Source organism: Meles meles, chromosome 16, assembly GCF_922984935.1.
Source record: "Meles meles chromosome 16, mMelMel3.1 paternal haplotype, whole genome shotgun sequence".
NCBI lineage: Eukaryota > Metazoa > Chordata > Mammalia > Carnivora > Mustelidae > Meles > Meles meles.
In genome coordinates this window covers 29,509,417-29,527,076 of record NC_060081.1, presented here as the reverse complement: position 1 = coordinate 29,527,076, position 17,660 = coordinate 29,509,417, and the positions used below count along the sequence as shown (strand labels likewise).

At 42.9% G+C, this 17,660-nt stretch overlaps 1 protein-coding gene across 1 annotated transcript; it reads right to left on the bottom strand.

Annotated features, from left to right (window-relative positions):
- Nucleotides 1-12,285: 12,285 nt before the first annotated feature.
- On the bottom strand, nucleotides 12,286-15,253 carry LOC123926561 (uncharacterized protein C2orf16-like). The gene has a single exon (XM_045980521.1). It carries the CDS (start codon nucleotides 15,217-15,219, stop codon nucleotides 12,286-12,288), a length of 2,934 nt encoding a protein of 977 aa, XP_045836477.1. The 5' UTR covers nucleotides 15,220-15,253.
- Nucleotides 15,254-17,660: the final 2,407 nt, after the last annotated feature.

Sequence of the window (17,660 nt, the reverse complement as noted above, 5' to 3'; positions counted from 1 at the left end):
GGATTTCGGTGGCTCCTCTCAGAGGGACTGTGATGTCTCTTCTGAGGAAGACTTCGGTGGCTCCTCCCAGAGGGACTGTGATGGCTCATCTGAAGGCGGCTTTGGTGGATCCTCTCAGAGGGACCATGATGTCTTTTTAGAGAAGGACTTCGAAGGCTCCTCTCAGAGAGATGGTGATGTCTCTTTAGAGAAGGATTTTGATGGCTCCTCTCAGAGGGTCTCTGATGGCTCCTTCCAGAGGAATTACATGGGGTTCTCTCCCTTAAGAAGCTATGGTGGTTTTGCTTCTTGGGTGTGAGTTTCTCTTTAAGGTGACTGTGTGAGGTTCTCTTAAGTGAACCATGTAGATTTCTCCCTCTGACTTGAACTTTGGTTCCTATTTTGGAGCTCTTGGACTCCTGGCTAGAGATTTCACATCTGTAGGAGTTTTTCTTACCTTTGCTGCTATTGTCGTTTTGAAGAATAACCACAGTGTGTCCGACTGAAGTGGTTTTGAAAATAGCACTTCTTTGGGAAACTATGGGCTTGGGTAGTTGGGTATGTTTAAGTTGGAAAGAGCTACCTCTTTTTGGTTGATGAGCTGATCTGAATTGCTGTATTTCTTCCCATAACATCTTCTCCTTCTTAGTGGTGATGTCTGTTGGCTTTAGCTTAACAACTGACATCCTATCTCTTTTGATATCTCTTTTTTTTTCCATTTTATTTATTTTTTAAGCATAACAGTATTCATTCTTTTTGCACAACACCCAGTGCTCCATGCAAAACGTGCCCTCCCCATTACCCACCACCTGTTCCCCCAACCTCCCACCCCTGACCCTTCAAAACCCTCAGGTTGTTTTTCAGAGTCCATAGTCTCTTATGGTTCGCCTCCCCTCCCCAATGTCCATAGCCCACTCCCCCTCTCCCAATCCCACCTCCCCCCAGCAACCCCCAGTTTGTTTTGTGAGATTAAGAGTCATTTATGGTTTGTCTCCCTCCCAATCCCATCTTGTTTCATTTATTCTTCTCCTATCCCCCTACCCCCCCATGTTGCTTCTCCATGTCCTCATATCAGGGAGATCATATGATAGTTGTCTTTCTCCGATTGACTTATTTCACTAAGCATGATACGCTCTAGCTCCATCCACGTCGTCGCAAATGGCAAGATTTCATTTCTTTTGATGGCTGCATAGTATTCCATTGTGTATATATACCACCTCTTCTTTATCCATTCATCTGTTGATGGACATCTAGGTTCTTTCCATAGTCTGGCTATTGTAGACATTGCTGCTATAAACATTCGGGTACACGTGCCCCTTCGGATCACTATGTTTGTATCTTTAGGGTAAATACCCAGTAGTGCAATTGCTGGGTCATAGGGTAGTTCTATTTTCAACACTTTGAGGAACCTCCATGCTGTTTTCCAGAGTGGTTGGACCAGCTTGCATTCCCACCAACAGTGGAGGAGGGTTCCCCTTTCTCCACATCCTCGCCAGCATCTGTCATTTCCTGACTTGTTAATTTTAGCCATTCTGACTGGTGTGAGGTGATATCTCATTGTGGTTTTGATTTGTATTTCCCTGATGCCGAGTGACGTGGAGCACTTTTTCATGTGTCTGTTGGCCATCTGGATGTCTTCTTTGCAGAAATGTCTGTTCATGTCCTCTGCCCATTTCTTGATTGGATTGTTTGTTCTTTGGGTGTTGAGTTTGCTAAGTTCCTTATAGATTTTGGATACTAGCCCTTTATCTGATATGTCGTTTGCAAATATCTTCTCCCATTCTGTCAGCTGTCTTTTGGTTTTGTTAACTGTTTCCTTTGCTGTGCAAAAGCTTTTGATCCTTCCCAGGGGAATTCTACCAAACATTTAAAGAAGAACTCAATCCTATTCTCCTGAAACTGTTCCAAAAAATAGAAATGGAAGGAAAACTTCCAAACTCATTCTATGAGGCCAGCATCACCTTGATCCCAAAACCAGACAAGGATCCCACCAAAAAAGAGTACTACAGACCAATATCCTTGATGAACACAGACGCAAAAATTCTCGCCAAAATACTAGCCAATAGGATTCAACAGTACATTAAAAGGATTATTCACCACGATCAAGTGGGATTTATTCCAGGGCTGCAGGGTTGGTTCAACATCCACAAATCAATCAATGTGATAGAACACATTAATAAAAGAAAGACCAAGAACCATATGATACTCTCCATAGATGCTGAAAAAGCATTTGACAAAGTACAGCATCCCTTCCTGATCAAAACTCTACAAAGTGTAGGGATAGAGGGCACATACCTCAATATTATCAAAGCCATCTATGAAAAACCCACCGCAAATATCATTCTCAATGGAGAAAAACTGAAAGCTTTTCCATTAAGGTCAGGAACACGGCAGGGATGTCCATTATCACCACTGCTATTCAACATAGTATTAGAAGTCCTAGCCTCAGCAATCAGACAACAAAAAGAAATTAAAGGCATCCAAATTGGTAAAGAAGAAGTCAAACTATCACTCTTCGCAGATGATATGATACTATATGTGGAAAACCCAAAAGACTCCACTCCAAAACTGCTAGAACTTGTACAGGAATTCAGTAAAGTGTCAGGATATAAAATCAATGCACAGAAATCATTTGCATTTCTGTACACCAACAACAAGACTGAAGAAAGAGAAATTAAGGAGTCAATCCCATTCACAATTGATATCTCTTGATGAGGAATAATCTCTGGCTTTTTGTTTTGGATCGTGGTTTTTGCTTGAACACAAATGGTCTGGCCTTGACCTGTCCTCAGGCTTCTGTCCAGCAAAACCCATAATTCTGTGTGCTGTCTGGAATGCTTTCTTTAGACCTTGAAAAAGCAGTGGAATGAATTTGGGTTGGGAGGATTTCTTAGATTGTCTTTTTGAAGAGGCAGTAGTTGTCTGAGATGCTCCATTCCTCTTCCTTCTTAACTGGGCTGGTAAATCCCGAGGACGACTCCGTATTGTGGTTCTACCATTTGTGTAGAACTCTGTGTTTTGTGTCCTGCCTCCCATAGTGATTCTTTTCTTTGGGTATTTTGAACTACGGGTCTTTTTGGTTCTCCTTTTAGCCCATTTTTCATCCTGATGGCTTTCAGAGTCACTCTCTGGTAGAGAGTGAACTTGAGTAAACTCATAGTGCCCTGGCCCTCCAACTGTCATCTTTCCTGCTAGGGCAGGGATCCTATACTGTCTTTGCCTGATGTGGACTTGTACAGGAGCAGGAGATGGGGAAGATACAGACTGGAAATCCATTGTAGAAGTAGGACTCTTGGAAGCTCGAGTGTAGACTTTAGCTTTCCTTAGTGATGGTGATATAGAACTCCTTGGTGTGATGGATCTGTCTCTTCTGTGATGCTTTGGGACTTGGGATCTTTTCGTAGTTTTCATCCTAAAGCCAAGATGCAACCTAATCTCTCCATGGTCTTCGGGAGTGCTTACAAGGTGGAGCTGTGGGTAGATAAGAAGGCAAGGCCCCAACGTGCCCTGTAATTTATGACAGCAATTAAGTCCTACACATCGGCCACACTGTAGGTGGATAGGGTATTTTAAAACCAGACCTGAAGTTAGAGGTGGAGGTACATGGGGGAGTATTTGACTCCTTAACAGTTTTGCTGCTACTTTTAGCTTCAGATCTTGTAGCAACTGGAACTGTTCTGACAAGTCAGTCTTGGCCTGGGGAAGATAACTTGGCTCGAGACAGTGTTGGGACTCAAAAATCCTTGTCTGTGAACTCTGTGAGTTCTCACTCTCTTCCATTGGAACAGAATCTTTCCTAGTGAAAAGTGTATGGAAGGAAGACTCTAAATTTACTGGGACAGGAGGCTGGCCCTCTGTACATGAAACAGGCACGTGCTGAATGACTTCCTGGGATATATCACTAAGCTTCGAACTTTTCTTTATTTTTGTGCTAGGGCCAGAGTATTGCTGTATTATGGAGGACATGAAGCTACGTGTCCACGTCCTTAAGGCTATTCTTTGTTCGTGACCATGATATGAAGTGTGTCTCTGAATGTAGTTTTTGGACACTGAAGTCTGAGAAATAATACTTTGACTCTTCTCTAGCAGACTCTTGGAAAGTTGCATCAGTTCCGCAGGAACCCCAAATAAATTCTGAATAGATTGACAGATATCTGCAGTGGCTCTTCCCGTTAAAGATGTTTGAGAACAAAGGTTCCTTTCCATAGTGGTTCCCAAGACATTCCCTAACACTAGCATATTGGAGAGATATCTTCTGGGTAGTCGCTGTCTCCAGGAGTGATTCTCCCAGACATTCTGTTGTCTGCTCAAGACAGACCGGTTAAGGCCTCTTTGAGTTCCTGATCCTGACTGGAAGGTCCTAGATGGTGATCTCCAGCTTTGCAGTGGATGTTGGGATAGGTGCTGGAGTGAATTCTCTAGCTTCCCCACCTGTTTCTTATCAGTCCTCTTAGATATGACACCCACTCCTGGGATCTCAAAATGTGGGATTTCTACAATGTTAGCTGTCTTATCAGAGGGTTGATTGTGAAGGGACAAGGGAAGGGTTGAAGTTTGTATCATAGTAGAGTCTAGAAAGTATTCTTCAGACTGCAAAATATCTGTCCCAAAGTTTTTTATATCCAAGGCCCTTGACACTTCTGGCATCTCCAAATCACAAAGGCTTCCTAATTCAGATGCTTCGGCAGAGCTTGAGATGAGCGAGTTTGAGGAGTTCTGTAGAAATCTAGAGAAATAATTCCCTATTTGTAACTCCTCTATTTGTAACCAAATTTGTAACCAAATTCACAGATTTAGGGACTTGAGGCTTTGGTGTTGGGATCATCTCTGCACCTTCTACAAATTGATGCCCTGGCCTAGGGATTATCTCAGAGGAGTCTGTGATTTGATAGCTCCTCTTTGGAGTTAGTTCCTCAGATTTTGTTCTTTGAAGCACTGACCCCGATAGTAACTCTACAGATTTTATATCTTGTTGCAGAGATGCTGAAGACAATTTCACATGTTTTATACTTTGCAACTTTGCTTCTGGAGGAAACTCCAAAGGTTTCTCACCCTGTCGTTGTGATTCTGGAGACAAATTTGAAAATTTAACACCATTCAACATGGGTCCTGGTATGAACTTCTTAGTTGGATCTGGTGCCAACACTATTGATTTCATACCGTGACATCCTGAAGTCAACTCTTGGCAATTCATACCTTGCTGTTGGGACCCTGGTGTCAACTCTACAGATTTCCCATCTTGAAAACATAGTTCCGGTGCGAACACCTCAGAATTAACACTTGGGGACCTTAGGCATGATGGAAACCCTGAAGAATTAGCACCTTGAGGCTGTAGCTGTAGGTTTGACTTCAAAGATGTCACATCTTGAGAACATGGCTCCGATTCAAACACCACAGATTTCTGCCTGAGGCAAGAAATCAAACCCTTAGAATTCACATCTTGAGGTTGTGGCCCTGGTTTCAACTCCAGAGATTTCACACCTTGAAAACACAACTTTGGTGCAAACACCACAGATCTCTCACTAGGCTGCCTGAGGTGTGAGGGCAGCTCCCCAGAATTCATACCTTGAGGATGTGGCCCTGGATTTAACTCCACAGATTTCACTTTTGTAAAACATGGCTCTAGTGCAAACATCTCACACTTCAAGTCCTGCAGCTTAGAGCCTGAAGCCAGTTTCACAGAATTTCCACCACAGGACACTGGCTCTTTGTTCATCTTCACAGACTTTATATCTTCAAGCAGTGGCTTTGGTAAAAATAACACAGATTTCCTACCATGCAGTGAAGAGCCTAAAGTGAACACTGGGTGCGTAACTTGTAGCTGTGACCCACAGTGGTTCTCCAAAAACTGTATTTCTGGAAACTTTGTCCCTGGAATTAACTCAGAAGCTTTCACACCTTGCAAATGTGGTCCAGCGTTGAACAGAATAGATTTTGTACCTTGATATTCTGACGTAGGATTCAATTCAGAGGGTTTCATGCCTTGCATCTGTGGGTCTGGATTAAACTTTATAGCATTTATGCATTGAAGTTCTGACCCAAAATTCAAATCAGAAGAATTCACGCCTTGCAGCTGTGGGCCACAGTTTAATTCTTGTGATGTTATACCTTGAAACTTTGTTCCTGGACTAAATTCATGTTTCACATTTTGTAAATGTTGCACAGGGTTGAACATAAGAGATTTCATACCTAGAACTTCTGACCCCAGATTCAAATCAAAAGATCCCATACCTTGACATTTAACCGCTGAAGTCAACTCAAAAGATTGTATACCTTGCAAAGGTGGCCCGAGTTCAGACCCCACAGAATTAGCACATTGTAACTTTGGCTCTGGATCCAACTCAAAAGAATTTACACACTTCATCTGTGGCCCAGGGTTGCGTTCCATGGGTGCTACAGCAAGAAACTTTGACCCTGGAATCAATTCGGATTTTAAATCTTGTACATGTGGTTCAGCGCTGAACACCATAGATGTCTCACTTGGATTCTTGGATCCCGGATTCACCTGAGATCCTGTACCTTGACATTTTGTCCCTGGAATCAGTTCAAAGTACTGTACGCCTTGCAAAGGTGGCCCAGGTTTGCACCCCACAGAATTTGCACATTGTAATTTTGGCTCTGGATTCAACTTAGAAGAATTTATACACTTCATCTGTGGCTCAGGGCTGCATTCCATAGGTGCTATAGCAAGAAACTTTGACCCTGGAATCAATTCAGATTTCAAATCTTGCGAAGGTGGATCAAGGTTGAACACCATAGTCGTCTCCCTTGGGATCTCTGAACTCAACTCAGAAGACTTTGTACCTTGACGTTTTGAAACTGAAGTTAATTCAGAAGGGTTTATACCTTGCAAGGGTGGCTCAGATTTGCATCCAACAGAATTTACACACTGAAGTTTTGGTTTTGAAATAAATGCAGAAGAATTCACATCTTGCAAAGGTGGCCCAGGGCAGAACACCTGGGATTTTATACCTCGAGACTCTGATCCAGAATTCAACTCAGATTTTACCCTGTTCAGTTGTGGTCCAGTACTGAATGGCCTAACATTTATACACTGAAGCTGTGGGGCTAGATTAAATTCAGAGGATTTCCCACCTTGTAATTTAGGCTGATGCTTCGTTTCCAGAAATTGCTCATATGGAAGCTTCCTGTCTGTGCACAACTCGGGTTTTATCTCTTGTAACTGTGGCCCAGGATTGAACTTGAAAGATGACATACCTTGAGGCCTTGATCCCTGGCATAACTCAGAAGATTTAACATCTTGCCACTGTTGCTCAGGATTGGATTCCTTAGATTTCACATCTTGGGGCTTTGTCTCTTTGCACAATTCTGAAGATTTTATATGTTGCAAATGTAGTCCAGGGTTGTATACCACAAATTTCACACTTTGAAGCTCTGGCCATGGTTTCAACTTAAAAGACTTCTCTTCTTGCCGCGGCTTCCCAGCATTGAACTCGGAAGATATCACATTGCAAATCTTTGATTCCAAAGCTAACTCAGAGGGTTTTGTGACCTGGAGTTCTAGGTCATGGTTGACCTTTGTGGTGTTCATTATTTGAAGCTTTACAGACTCAGGAGATTTTGCACCTTGCAACTTCGCCCCAGGGCTGAATTTCAGAGATTTCAGGGCTTGAATGTGTGATCCTGGTGTCGACATAGGCAATTTCCTATTTTGTAACTGTGGGACTGACTCAAACCCCAAAGATTTCACATCTTGGGTCTTTGCACCTAGAGTCAATTCAAGAGGTTTCATGTCTTGCCACGTGGGTCTGGTAAGGAGCTCCACGTGTTCTCCATTTTGAAGCTTTGTTTTTGGCGTTAACTCAGAAGATGGTACACCTTGTAACTGCAGAACAGGTTTTAACTCAACAGATTTCAAATCTTGGAGTCTGCACTCTAGCATCAAGTCAGATTTCTCACCTTGTCTCTGAGGTCCAGGGTTGAACTCCACAGATTTCACACCTTGAAGCTTCCTCATCTGAATTAAATCAGATTTCCCACCTTGTAGCTTTGGACCGTGGTTGAACTCAGAGGGTTTCCCTTCTTGAAGTTTTGACCCTGGGATCACTTCAGAAGATCTCATACCTTGCAAGTGTGATCTAGAACCAAACCCTGCTGATTTTTTATCTTGAAGCTTTATACCCATGATCAACTCAGAACATTTCACATCTTGTAACTGTGGGCCTGCTTTCACACCTGAAAACTTCCTCTCCAGGATCAAATCAGAAGATTTCTCACCTTGTAACTTTGGATTAGCTTTCAGTTCTGCAGATTTCACACCTGGAAGCTTTTCCCTTGGGATCAGTTGTGAAGATATCACATCCTTCAAGTGTGGTCCAGACTTAAAATTCAGAGATTTTACATCTTGAAGCTTTATACCCATGACCAATCTAGAAGATGCCCCATCTTCCAACTGTGGGCCTGACTTGAAATCCACAGACTTCACTTTTTGAAGCTTTGTCCCCTGTATCAATTCAGAAGATTTCACACGTCTCAGCTGTGGCCCAGGTTTGACATTCACAGACTCCATATCTTGAATCTTTGTTTCTGAAATTGATTTAGAACTTTTCACTCCTTGAAACTGTGGGTCAGGGTTGAACACCAATTGCACATTTTGAAGCTTTGATCCAAGGGTCAGGTCAGAAGATTTCACAACTTGCACCTGGGGACTGGGACAGCTTTCTTTATGTTTTACATTTTGAAGCTTTGTCTTTGAGGTCCTTTCAGAAGAATTCACATGTTGTAACAATGGCCCAAGGTTGAAATCTGTACATTTGGTACCTTGAATCTTTGTCCCTGTGATCAATGTAGAAAATGTTATACCTTTCAACTGTGAACTTGGATTTAACTCAGTAAATGTCTTATCTTGGGACTTTACCTCAGGTGACAACTTAGAAGGTTTTAGATCATGCCACTGTGACCCAGAGTTGAAATTCTCAGATTTCACACCTTGAAGCTTTGTCTGAAGAGTCAATTCAGATGACTTCATGCTTGTCAAGTGTAGTGGGGAGTTCAATTCTATAGTTGTATTGCTTTGTAATTGTGACCTTTGGCTTAAAACGTCAGATTTCACACCAGGAAGCTGTGAATCTTCCATAAGCACCAGAGACTTCACACGTTGAAGCTGTGCTCCTGGGGATGAATGTAAGGGTTTCGCTTCTTGAAGCTTTGATTTTGCAGTCAATTTAGATTTCCCATCATGCATGCAAAGCCTAGATTTCAGTGGCATAAATTTTATATCACAGAGCTTTGACCCTGAAGTCAGCTCACATGATTTCACACTTTTAACCTGTAGACAAGGTGTCAAATCACAGTCCTGAAGCTTATGTTCCTGGAGTGATGCTGAAGATTGCGTATCTTGGAGCTTTGGCCTTGGAGTTAACGCAGATGACTTTCTATCTCTTAACTGTATCAAAGGTTTCAACCCTAGAGACTTGACACCTTGAGACTGTAACCCTATAGACTTCACACCTTGGAAATCAGGTCCTGGTATCCACTGGATACACCTCATTCTTTCCAGCTGTGGCTCTTTTTTGAGCTCAGTAGTTTTTACATCTCGAAGCTGTGGCTCTGAGGTTGATGCCAAAAGCTTCCCTTTGTGCAGCTGTGTTCCTGGGAGCACCCCAGGGATTTTCATGTTCTGCAACTGTGGCCCAAGGTTGAACTCTGTATATGTCGCACCTTGAGTTTTTGACCCTAGAGTCAATTCAGATGACTTCACATCTCTTAACTGTGTCAAAGATCTCAACCCTAGGGATTTAACACCTTGAGACTGTGACCTGAGATTTAACTCTACAGATTTCACAGCTTGGAACTTAGGTCCTGGTATCCACTGAATGCATCTCATACTTTCAAGCAGTGGCTCTTGTTTTAACTCAACGGTTTTTACACAAAGCTGTGGCTCTGAAGCAAACTCTGAGACTTCAATTTGGTGCAATGGTGACCCTGGGGTCAACTTAGGAGACTTTATGCTTTGCAACTGTGGTTCAAGTGGATCAGGCTTGAATTCTTTAGGTTTTAAACCTTGAATATTTGATTCTGGAGTCAAGTCTGATTTCATACTTTTAAACTGTAACTCAAAATTGAGGTCTACTAGTTTTTTACCTTTAAATTTTAGCTCTGGAAGTAACTCCAAAGACAGCTTATCGTCCGACATAGCCCCTCTCTTCACCTGCTCTGAATTCACACATTGCTGCTTTGGTGAGATTACAGATATCGTGCCATCCTGTTCTGGCCCAGAAGTTAAATTCATGAGTGCTGTCTCTTGAAACTGTTGCCTTGGGGCAAAATCCATAGTTTTTACTCCTTGAGACTTTGATCTTCTGGTCACTTTCACAGATTTTACTTCCTGCTTGTTTAGCCTTGGGGTCCACTTTACAGATTGTACACATTGCGGCTCTGAATCTGGAGTTTCCTCTACAGATTTTAAACTTTGATGCCTGAAACACGGGGGTACTGTCGACAAATTTACTATCTTGGATTTGTGGCTCTAAAGTCAGTTCCTTGGGTTTCACACCTTGCAGTTCAGACCCTTGGAGTAATGGCCCTGGTACAAAAGGCACAGATTTCTCACTTTCAATTTTCAATTCCACAGTTTGCACATCTTGCATTTGTGTTCTTTGGACCAACTCTGCAGCTTTGGAGTCTTGAATTCTTGCATGCAGAATCAAGTCAGAAGTTGTACCTTGAAGCTTGGTATCTTTGGTACTTTTCACAGGTTTGACATAGTCTATCCATGGCACTGCAGTTATCTCCATAGATTTCTCACCTTCCAGCTGTGGACTAGGGGTTAGCAAAGTAGATTTTGTACCTTTTGGACCCTGTCCTGTAGTTAAGACCACAGATTTCACATCTTTCAGCTCCGAGGTCAACAACTCAGATTTTACACCTTGAAGTTTTGAGTCTGGGGTCAGCTCCATTGGTTTCATACCCCCCACACCTGGCCCTCGGATCAATTCAGAAGATTTTATACCTTGTAACTTTGATCTTCTAGCCAACTCAGAATAGTTTACACTTGGCAACTGTAACTCAGGAGTCAACCCCATAGATATTGCATCTGGTTTCTCTGGCTGAGAGACAATTCGATAAGAAATGTTACCTTCCAAGTTGGACAATTGGTCCCTCCCTAAATTTTTTACACCTTGAAACTGTGTCTCTGGTACTAGCATATCAGGCTTGACCACTTGCTTTTGAGGTCCTGGGGACAACCCCACAGATCTTACTCCTTGCATCTTTGGGTTTGGGGTCAACTCAAAAAATTTCACATGTTGTAGTTGTGGCCCTGAGTTTAACTCTGAAGTTTTCACACCTTGAGGTTGCGTTCCTGATGTCCGATCACAAAATTTGACATCTTGTAACCATGGCCCTGGGGTAAGCCCCACCTGTTTTATATCTTGAAGCCTTGGAGATGTCTTTGCTAATTTAGAATCTTGAAATGCTAATTCTGGAGTCATCTCCACAGAATTTACACCATTAAACACTGATCCTGGGGTTTGCTCCCCAAATTTGACAGCTTGAAGTTTTGGCCCTGAAGTCAATTCAGAAAATTTGACATCTTGCTGCCTTGGCCCTAGGTGCAGTTCCTGAGACTTCACACCTTGAAACTGTAGTTCTGAGGTCAACTTCATAGACTGCGTGCTGTGAAACTGTGATCCTTCAATAGACGGAAGAGTTTTCATATTTTCACTCAAGAGCCCTTGGCTTAATGGCAAAGGTGATTCTGTTACAAATCCCAAGGATTGTATATCTTGAACCTGTGTTCCCGGTATACATTGCACATGTTTCAAACCTTGATGCTTTGGTTCTAAGGTCAAATCAGAAAATCTGACATCTTGCAAGCGTGGTCCTGAGTTTTGTTCCACAGATTTCATACCTTGAGTTTCCGATTCTGGAGACAATTGTACGGACATAACACTTTGATGCTTTAGCCCTGGGGTAAAGTCTGACAATTTGATTTTTTGCACTGGGGAACCTGGGGTCAGTGCATCAGATTTCACACTATGATGTGGGGACTCTGAGATGAAATCTACAGGCTTTTCTCCTTGAAAAGGTGGTCCTGGAGGTAAATTTGAAATCTGACACTTTGCAAATGTGGCCCTGGGATCAATTTCACATCCTGAAGCTGTGCCGCCTTAGTCAATTCCTCTGATATTATATGTTGTAGTATTGGTTCTTGTACCAGCTTCTCAGATTCTACCATTCCAGTAGTAGCTGGCTGTTGGATTAAATTAACATATTCCACGTCTTGTAATTGTGGCTCTGGATGCAGCTGCATAGACTTTACTCCCTGGAACTGTGGCTCTGGGGTCAACTCCGGAACATGTCGTTTGGTCCTGCGATAAATTGCTTAGATCCCACCACTACTGGGGATGACACAGGGGTTAACTTCACAGATTTCAAATTTTGCATTAGTGGCTCTGATTTCTCATATTGCATTTGTGGTCCCAAAGTCAATTCCAGGGATCCTTTTACTGAATATGGTGGTACTGGCATTGTCTCCTGGATATTTTCAACTTGAGACAATGCCAACCCATAAGGTTCTGTGTTTTCGTATTCTGACCTTAGGGGTACCTCTGAAGGCTCAGTAACTTGAAGGTGTGGCTTTAGAGTCATTCCCGTAGATTCTATAACTTGACCTGTTGGTTTTGGTGTTAATGCCACTTGGCGCAAAGTCCCAGAAAACAGCTGTGCAGTTTCTGTGTCTTGATGGCCTGGCCCCAGAGTCATCTCTGAAAAATTCTGAAAACATGGCCTGGGCATCATCGCAGGAGTTCCTGTGACTTGCTGTGGGATTAACTTCACAGATTCCTCCTCTTGTGGCCAGGTCTCAGAAGCTAACTTTACAGAGGCTGTGTCTTGATGCCTTGGTCTAGAAGTTGGACCCAAAGATGTCTTTGCTAGTAAATGTGGTTCCAAGCTTAGTTTCCTCGATTCAACATGTAAGCGTGTTTCAGGAATCAACCTCTTAGATACTTCCAGTGGTACAGTTAAATCCACAGCTTTATTGCCATGCATTAATGGACCTAGAGCTAACTCGTCAGGTTTTGTACTTTGGGGCTGTGGTTCTGGGGTCAGTGGCACAGATTTCATACCTTGAAATTCAGGTTCTGAGGTCAACTTCTTATAGTTCCTAAATTCTGAATATGGTCCTAGATTCAGGTGAACAAACGTCATACTTTGGGACTCTGGGTTCAACACTTCTGGATTTATTCCTTGCATCTCTGATCCTGGTACTAACGCTGGAGATTCTTGTATTATGTGTTGAGGCATTCGAGTCTCCAGGGCTTTTACGCCTTGGAGCATTGTCTCAAGAGCATCTTGGAACGGCACTGAGTTTGCCTGCATACATTCTGAAGTCTGGTTCAATGGCCCTGGAGTACTTCTTAAAGATGGTTGTGTCAACTCCATAGATTCTTTCCTGTGGTGACAAGGGTTGGAAGTCAACTCTACTTCTGCTCCTTGATATCCTGGCTCTGTGATCATTCCTGAAGATTCCAAAGCTTGGTGCCATGGGGTTAATCCTTCAGGTTCTGTGGCTTGATGATTTGGCTTGAGGTTCAGCTCTACAGAGTTTACTGCTTGAATGTGTGCCCCTGAGCTTGGCTCCTCATATTTCATACTTTCCACCTGTGTTTCAGGAATCACATTTCTACATTCTGCCATTTGAGGAAATTTCACATCTTTAAGCAATAGTACTGGGGCTGTCTCCTTAGATCTTTCATCTGGTAACCATGGCTTTGAGGCAAACTCCATAGATTTCTTATCTTCCTGTGGTGGTCTTAGGATCAACTCCACAGCTTTTGTATCTGAAAACTTCGGTGGAAGGGCCAAATGAACATATTCCAGACCTTGCAACTGTGAATTGTGGGTCAAATCTAGCGATTTCCTATTTTGCAAGTGTGCTGCATGGGCTAACTCAGCAGATTTTCCACTTTGTTGTTGTGTTCCTAGGTTCAAATGAATAGATTTCACACCTTGAAGCTGAGACCCTGGGGCTAACTGCACAGAATTCCCACTTTCCAGCTGTGAAATAGGTGCCAACTCATTAGATTTTACAGTCTGCAGTTGAAGTTCTGGGGCCAGTTCTATAGGGCGCACAGTTGGGATCGGCTGTCCATATTTTACCATCTGTGGGACCGAACCTGGAGTTACATCTATAGATTTTACATTCTGCAATCCTGGGGATAACTTCATAGAATCCACAGTCTTAACTTGTGGCATTGGCTTCACCCCCAGATATTCTGCACCTGGAAGTAGAGATGTAGTGGTCATTACTGCAGATTCTGTGACTTGATGCAGTGGCTCTTGGCTCATTTCCTTAGATGGTGCTCTTTGACCCAGTGATCTTGGGACTGTCCCTAAATGTTCCATTATTTGATGATGTGACTGTTTTGGCTCAGCCAGATTTCTGATTATGGGGTCAGAAGCCAACCCCATAGTTTCCATAATTTGATGGCTTTGCCTTGGACACATCTCTGAAGATTCTAAGATTTGATGCCTTGGGGTCAAACGTGGAGATTCCATGACCTGATGAGGTAGCCCTGGGGTTAATGCTGTAGTTTTTGTGCCTTGAACATATGGTTGTGGAGTCATCTCCACAGAGTCTTGCACTTGAATCCGTGACCCAGAAGTCAACTCCAGAGGTTTCCTGACTTGAGATACTGGCCTTGAGGTCAAATCCAGAGTTTCTACAACTTGTGATTGTGGTGTTATGATCATTCCCATGGGTGACCCCAGTGCTGCTGGAGTTACCTTTAAAGAGTGTATGGATTGATGTGATGGCATTGGAATCATCCCTACTGATTCTGTGATTTTAAGTGGTGGCTTTGGAGGTAAACCCACAGATCCTACAACTCCAGGTGGACCAATAGTAGGAGGACAGCTAGAAGATGTCAAACCGACTGGTTGAGTTGCTCCTGGGGCCAAAGTTGCAATTTCAGACTGTGAATCTCCAGATTCTATAACATGTGGCGGTGCTGGTGGAATTATTCCCATGAAATCCATAGCTTGTAATTGTGCCACTGGAGTAACTTTCGTGTAATCAGTAACTTGATGCGATGGACTGGAGATCATTTCCAGTGATCTTGTATTTTGACATATTGGCCCTGGAGGAATCTTCAATGGTCCTGTGATTTGACTTTCTGGATTTAAGGTTATATTCACTGATTCAGTAACTTTAGGATGTGGCCCAAAAGTCATTTCCACAGTTTCCACAACTGTATATTTTGCCTTTGGATGCATCTTTCCTGATGGTATAACTTTATGGTCCAATGATGTGGTTATTTCCCGATTTCATGGCTTGGGATGGTGTTCTTGGGGTTTTTCCCACTGGTTTTATGATATGTGGATGTGATTCATTAATCATCCCCATAGAATCTGTGACTTGAAGCAATGCTGCAGGAGTTACCGTCACATTATCTGTGACTTGATTCACTGGTCTGGAGGTCATCTTTGATTCCATAACTCGATGCTGAGCACTTGGTGTTACCTCCACTGGTTCAGTGACTTGATATGATGGTTTAGTGCTTACACTCACTTTTTTTGTGGTTTCCATTGGTTTCCCAACTTTGGCTGGTGGCTGTGGGAACAAACCTACAGATTCTATCACTTCTGAATGTGATTCTGGGATCATCCCCATCGAATCCATGACTTGAAGTAAAGCTAAAGGAGTTACCTTTATACTATCTGTAACTTGACATGGTAGACTTGGGGTCAATTCCACATTAGTCATGTGGGACTTATGCTGCTGAATCCTTTTTTCCAGACGACCTATGACCCTCTGTTCTATATTAAGTTCTAGGACATGTTTTGGCTCCTTCTGCAGTCCAGTGGTTTTCTCTGGAATTATGTCAGCTCCTAAATTTTTGGGAAGTGGAGTGCCCAATGATGTAACTAAGGGCCTGGATGTAAGGATTTGGGGGCCATCCCCAAGTTGTGACTGCTTACCTGGGATAAGTGACTGTGAAATTTTTGTTTCTGTTCTATTTAATCCAGATTCCACTCCAATATTCACATGGAGCTGAAATGATGGACAGTTTGGGAATTTATTGTAGAGACTTTGTTCAGTGCTTTGATGAATGGGCACAGATACCTGGATTTGAGGTTTCTCTGGTTCAGGAACTCCTCCTTGTGCCTCAATTAAATAATTCAGCATTCCCCATGATTCCCTCACAGGCAGAGGCACTGCTTGTTCCCTCAAAGTATAAACCTTCCAAGCCATATGTCCCTCTAACTCCCACCTAGCTAAAGGAGAAAGCCGGATTGGAGCCCACCCCGAGAATCGTGGTCTTGCCTTGGTGAAAATAAAATCTGGCCCATGATCCAATGTCAAATGACTCTTGCTCTCTCCCCCATTCTTTGTTTTTTCTTGTTGGCGGAGATCTGGGGATTCAAACATAGAGTTGATAAAAGAGTTTTGGGATCTTAAGGGTGAAAGAGCTGCCAAATTCTGTAAAAGTTTTGATTTCCCAAACTCTGAGAGCTGAAAAGGAGGCAGGGGTGTGCCTTTGTTCCTGAACATGGAAGACTGGGTTTTGGGTAAAATAGGTAAACTATGGCTCCAGAGTTGCCAGGTTGTTCCTTCAGAAAAGACGGGAAGGTGGGACAGGCAGGAGTTGTTGCATAATGATCCAAAGGAGCTGCTGTCCTTAGTAGAATGTTTTGCCTTCTTACAGCCACAACAGGGTAAAACAGGCTTCTGAGCCACAAGCACAGAGGCGGTGGAGGAAGAAATCACATCCTGTGATTCAGGCAAACATAATTTCTTAAGACTTGATCTAAGAAATAAAGAAAAGTTTCCATTTGCTTTGAGGCTGGAAAAAGTAGGAAAAAGGAAAGGTAACGGCTATTTCAAATGTGAAATATTTTGGCCCGAGGGAGAACAATAACAACAAAAGAGATTGTTTTCCCCAATATCAATTACTTGTGTGAAGAATTCCTCTACCAGGAGGAGAGGACGGTATGGGTCTCCATTCCAATCAGAAATGATCCATGGACTAAAACCTTTGGACCCAGAATTTATCCCCACTGCCAAAACTAAGTAAATAAGCCACCACCTAACAATCTCTCTTTTCCCTCTCTTTTTCCCTCCCTCTTTCCCTCTCTACTACCTCCCTTCTTTGGTCTCTTCCTCCCTCCCTCTTAAAAGTTCTACCACCTTTGGGGCACCTGGCTAGCTCAGCTGGTAGAGCATGCAATTCTTGGTCTCAAGAATTCAACCCCCACATTGTGGGTAGAGTTTACCTAAGACAAAAACAAAAACTTCCACCACCCAACCTCCCCCCAGAAATGACCTTCCCTGACCTTGCACATTCCAGATGTTGGAAGATCTGATGAAGACTTCTGTCCATGGACCAGAGTACATACTCCTGGGCCCATCCTATAGGGAGACCTGAAAAGCTGGACACAAGAGTAGGTCAATGTCACTGAAGTGATATTAAAGTACTAGTAAGGAAACCAATAAGAATAGTGACTTAACTTAGAAAAGGAACAGCTATCATTGTGAGGGAAGTAAAACAGTACTAGGTACCTTTCTCCTAACTCATACAGAGTTTATCAGTAGAGTAAGCTGAAGAGAGGAGGAATAGATAGTGAAGGTCAACTCTACTCACTGTGTCCAATTAGCTTCCGAGCAGCTCATCCTAAGTTTTTCTTCCCACTGGGAAGGCTTTTGGCTAGTTCCT

Excerpts from the sequence above, each read along its gene's own strand:
- LOC123926561 (XM_045980521.1), bottom strand. The coding sequence starts at position 15,219 with ATGCATCCAAAGGCAAAATATACAGTTGTGGAAACTGTGGAAATGACT.